The sequence below is a fragment of the Halyomorpha halys genome, unplaced genomic scaffold (genome assembly GCF_000696795.3).
Source record: "Halyomorpha halys isolate HHAL.00 unplaced genomic scaffold, Hhal_1.1 Scaffold21.1, whole genome shotgun sequence".
NCBI classification, from domain to species: domain Eukaryota; kingdom Metazoa; phylum Arthropoda; class Insecta; order Hemiptera; family Pentatomidae; genus Halyomorpha; species Halyomorpha halys.
The window spans coordinates 407,711-413,009 of NW_027112014.1; the positions used below are offsets into that span (position 1 = coordinate 407,711).

At 35.1% G+C, this 5,299-nt stretch overlaps 1 protein-coding gene across 1 annotated transcript in view; it reads right to left on the reverse strand.

Moving 5' to 3' along the window:
- The window catches only part of LOC136796367 (odorant receptor 4-like), a 14,564-nt gene that overhangs the window by 5,540 nt on the left and 3,725 nt on the right, over positions 1–5,299 (reverse strand). Inside the window, exons 2-6 of the mRNA XM_067049912.1 lie at positions 4,513–4,684; positions 3,862–4,433; positions 2,122–2,221; positions 1,933–2,040; positions 150–311 (exon numbers count right to left, since the gene is read on the reverse strand). Of these exons, the coding sequence (XP_066906013.1) occupies positions 150–311; positions 1,933–2,040; positions 2,122–2,221; positions 3,862–4,433; positions 4,513–4,684 (1,114 nt within the window). The remainder of the gene's footprint in view (positions 1–149; positions 312–1,932; positions 2,041–2,121; positions 2,222–3,861; positions 4,434–4,512; positions 4,685–5,299) is intronic.

Genomic DNA, 5,299 nt, shown 5'->3' on the forward strand with positions numbered 1-5,299 from the left:
CCTGTAGGCAGTGACTTCTATAAGGTACTTAACAATAAGTTGCTATAGAAGTTACCTTGGCATAGGTCTCCCTGTTGAGGAGGAAGGTAGGTGCCATGTAGGCAGTGACTTCTATAAGGTACTTAACAATAAGTTGCTATAGAAGTTACCTTGGCGTAGGTCTCCCTGTTGAGGAGGAAGGTAGGTGCCATGTAGGCAGTGACTTCTATAGGCCTGGTGGATATCGTCACTACCAGCTGCACCATGTCTGCGTTCCTCTTCTTCATGTCGTACCACGGAGTACTGTACACTACGAACGCCAACTTCTGTGCCTTGTCATCAGAGCAATAAAATATATATTTTTTAGTTTTTTAATTTAATATATTTATTAATCAATCGTTTGAGAGTGATTAATTTTAATAATAACAAAACTCCAATTAATACACTTTTATAAATGATCACAGAGGGGGGCAGGAGAAGCAGCTGCCCCATAAAATTAAAAGAAAAATAGTAATTTAATAATAATTAAATTTTTTTCAAGCAAATAATTGTAATAACTAAAAGATCACTGATATAATTATAGGACCATTTTATGGGATCCTGAGTTATCCTCCTGAGGCCGTAAAAGTAGAGTTGCAAGAGACCTCGGTTTTGTTGTTCTTTGTTTGGAAGATGAATATAATTTATGAATAATAATTTATCTAAGCACATAAAAGGAAAATGCTCTGGTGAGAGAATAGATAACTAATATAAATGTAAACTAAGGTATGGTAAAGAATGATTTAAAATATGTGAAAATGTATATAAAAATGAACAAAGTAAATGAAATAAAATAAAAAAAATGTATAGTGAAATGTATTATTAAAAAAAAATTACAAAAAGATATTAAACAATTAATGAAAACGGAAATAATAAGAAATAAAAAAGTAGATAAAATATATATTTCCTTTTATTGGAATTTTTTTTTTTATAATTTTCATTTTCAATATTAGTCCAATACCTTTTTATAATTCTTGTTTATTTCTACTTTTCACTGTTTATCTTATTTTTAATGTCTTTCATTTACTCTGGTCATTTTAAATTAAATTTTCATATATTTTAAATTATGTTTTGGCATACCTTAGTTTACTTTTATTTCATGTTATCTATTCTCTTACTTCGTATCATTATTTTAGTTGTATCTTCTGATGAAGCCCTGCAAAGTGGGGCGAAATGTTCACAATGAATAGTTTAATTACTATTTTAGTTCTTGTGACCACACCCAATCAACGATTTTCTAATTTATTTATTTTTTTTTAAATTTATTTATTGACATTTACAACTGTATATAAAATACAGCTAGCAAATTTAAAGTAAGATCATAATGATATGATACAGCATGTAGAGAAACTACCTAGTAGTAGAACTCCAAAAACATTTTACGATATAAGGTCTCGAGGCCATCTTCTTTTCAGGCCCCTCGGAGGATTGCTAGGAATGGAAGAGGAAGCAAGGTTAGAAACTAGTGGGTTTGGGTGGTTAGGGAGTTTATTATGGAAGGAACGATATCGGGTTCGGGCTAGATCGGTTACATAAGGAACATTTAGGTCTTTATGGATAGTTTTATTTGTAACAAAATAAGGAGCATTGAGGATGTTGGATTGTAAGGATTGGATACGAGAGGAATTCGAAGGTTTAGTGGATTCTCAAAGCTCAACTCCGTATGTCCAGATGGGCCTTATTATTGTCATGTAGATCAGTCTTTAGTAATGGATTGGAAGTTTAGACCGTTTGTCTAGTAAGTGCTGTAATAGTCGGAATCTGCGTGCAGTTTCTTGTCTGTTCAGTCTTGTGTGAGGCCAACTGGTTTTATAAACACCTTTGTTTATAAAGAAGTACGATACTACCATTATTTTAAAATATCTATAATTTCTCTTCGTTGTTGCCAAATTAATTTTTATACAATAAACCTACCTCTGTTGTCAGTTCATCGGCGGTATTGGACAATAGGAAGTAGTATATCAAGGTAATCATGATGTAGCCACCGATACTTATAGACTGAATGAAGAGTTCATTTTCTTTCTGAAACATCGATAGGTTATCATAGTGCTTACTACATATTATGTATGTCTGCCAATTTCTAAAGTTCCTAACATACGTTACCATGGACTGGACGAATGCTCCACAAACCACAATACCAATCGTGGTCATGTAATAGGTTATGATAACTGGTGAAATGGTCTCTATGAGATCGTTGGTGTTCCTGAAACATGTCAAACAGTGGTTTAAGGAAAAATGTGTCATTAAAGTTAGAAAAGAATAGTTCGCTTTTTAATTCCAGGTTTTTTCTACACGGTATATACAGCTGACATCTCGCAGCCAGTAATTACCCTTCAATTGCATCCCAAACTCCCCAATCCCATATCACAAACCACGAAGAATGGTACCAAAATCGAAGGATCCAAATAAATCCTAACAAATCCCATAAAATCAACTTCGTTGTAAATCTACTGATTGTCCTACAGTATACTTTAAGCATGTTGCTTTTTCCTCCGTCGAACAGATCTGGTACCTTGGACTACATCTGGACAAACAACTAACTTGGAATCTTCATTCAAGAGTGAATAGACAGGAAACTGAACATCGATTCCGACTATTACAGCACTTACTAGACAAACGGTCTAAACTTTCAATCCATTACAAAAGACAGATCTACATGACTGTAATAAGACCAATTTAAACATATTTAGTTGAACTTTGGGGCTCCACTAAACCTTTTAATTCCTCTAGTATCCAATCCTTACAATCCAAAATCCTTTGTAAAATCCTCAGTGCTCGTTACTTAGTCACAAATAAAATCATACATAAAGACCTTAATGTTCCATATGCAACCGATCAAGCCCGAACCAGATGTCCTTCCATTATAAACTCCCTAACCACCAAAACCCTCTAGTTTCTAACCTTGCTTCCTCTATTATTTCTGGCAATCCCCTGAGATGCCAGAAAAGAAGATGGCCTCGAAACCTTCTAGTGCAAATATATTATTAGAGTACTACCAATGAGTAGTTTCTCTTTATGCCAGTGTCACTCCATTTTGATCCTACATCAAATTTACTAGTTGTATTTTAATGTAAATACAGCTGTAAATAGCAATAAATAAAAAAAAAGCTTTTTGAAATTGTATAACGTTATATAAATGAGAAGAAGATGGTTTGTGATGCGGTCAGTTTAGAACACCAATGAGTAAGAACTTATTTATCAGTGCCAACGTTTCGGCCAGAAATTTAAGCCTCATTGGGGCTAAGAAAAAACAAAAAGAAAATAACAACCATGATAAATAAATGGAATTACATAATGATTAGAAAATGACTAACAATATAGATACATAAACATGTTGAAAGAAAATGTATACAAGATAAAGGCTATACGAGAAAAAGGATGAGAGGAAAGAACAACAACTAAAATACATGAAAATTTAGTAAATATACATAATGAAAATTATTTAAAATTAAAGTTATGTAAAAAAGAGGGGAAACACATATATGTAAGTGAACTAACAGGATTAAAGAAATAATATTAATAAAGTTATATAAAGTTGTTTTTATGTAACTTTATATCTTATATCTTTATTCCTGTTATTTTACTTACATATACGTTTTCTTTCTAATTTTTTTCAGAACTTAAATTTTAAATAATTTTCATTTTGTACATATATTTACTTACTAGATTTTCTTATGTATTTTATTTTTTGACCTCTCCTCTTTCTTAATTTTAGTATTAATTTGTCTCATATAGCCTTGGGTTGGGAGTGCAACCATCTTCTTTTCATTTATATAAATCAACGTTCAACTATTCATCAGTATAACATCATGTATTGATTATGAATAATAATGCTTCGCTAACCTGATTATATCTTGGTGTAGCCTGAACCACGTAATCAATTTATTTCTGGTCAGTGGGCTATCCTCATCCCTTAATTCTTTCTGTAGTTCACTCATCGCGACCGAGAGGTACTTCAAGAAGTCGCTCTGGATGCTGAAAAATGTAACGAAGAGGCAGTCCATCGCGGCTTTCTTCGAAGTGGAGAAGGCGATGCTGCAAGCAACGACAATAGCAATGAGCTCATAGACTCCTGGGATCTTGTCGTTGAAAGGATTGGCGATCCTCACGGGGTGCCTGGAGCGGTAATGTCCTTCCATCCAGTCCATCACCGGAACCGGGAAGCAGTACACGATCGGGAGGGTGAAGCTGAAGAATATGGAATAGTCTGTGAGGATGGCCATTAACTTGGAGGTTCTCTTGTATAGTTGCAAGAAGTGGTCTGCGCCTCTTAGGTCGCTAGCCAAGATCCTCTCTGCTATCCGGTCCATGTTGTCGGTGATTCTCTTCAGGTCCTGACTGTAGTGGGCTTGGTAGAAGGTAACAAGCAAAGCACAGATGAAGTTGGATGTGCTGACTCCCAATCCGCACAACTCCTATAAAGAGTCAAAGAGTCCTTCAGTGATTAGATTCATTCTTAGAAAGTAACAAAAAATAGTCCATGAACAAAATTACCTGGAATGGTATCGTTATGGTGGTAATCGAGTAGCCATAGCAGCAAAGCATGTAGACGACAATCGCTACCAGCAGACCGTCGTAGAGCAGGAAGGGTACTCTACTAAGGAGGGTGGGTTTCTCGATCCAGGGAGTTGCCAACCCGACTCTCCGCAAGCCCCTCAGCAGAGATCTGGAAAAAAATCATCCTTGATATAGGAGGAACTGATATAGGAGGCACTGATGGGAAAAAAGATGCTTTTCGCTGTAAATTATACCAATATATAAAAATTAATATTTGGTTGTACTTTATGCTCTGCCAAACCGTTCATCCAATGGTGTTTTTTTTCGGCCAAGACTCCCATTGGAGTCCTATACTGCCTAACCATGGTTGGGGGTCAAAGTTCTTCATTTTGTGGGACCGCCACTCAATGAAAAAAAGTCAACGTCCAAGGCCGGATTCGAACCGGCACCGCCAATAGACATCAAATTGATAAGACTGTGTCTTAACCACTGAGCTATGGGTGGTCCTATCCAATTGTGATGTTCAATATTTTACTCTACCAGTAACGCGGTGAGAGAGATGTGCTAGAACCTCTACCTCTCACACGGAGGGGGGGACTCCCACTATATGGCTTAGGGATCCTCATGCCGATAGTGTGAATATTGTATATAATAGTGTGAACGTGACCAGAGATTATTTTATTTATTTATTTTTATTATTATTCTATTTTATGTATTATTTCTTATACATAGTTCAATTATATCTTTATCCTTCCGTTTGTATATATTTAGAGAGAGCTTTTAT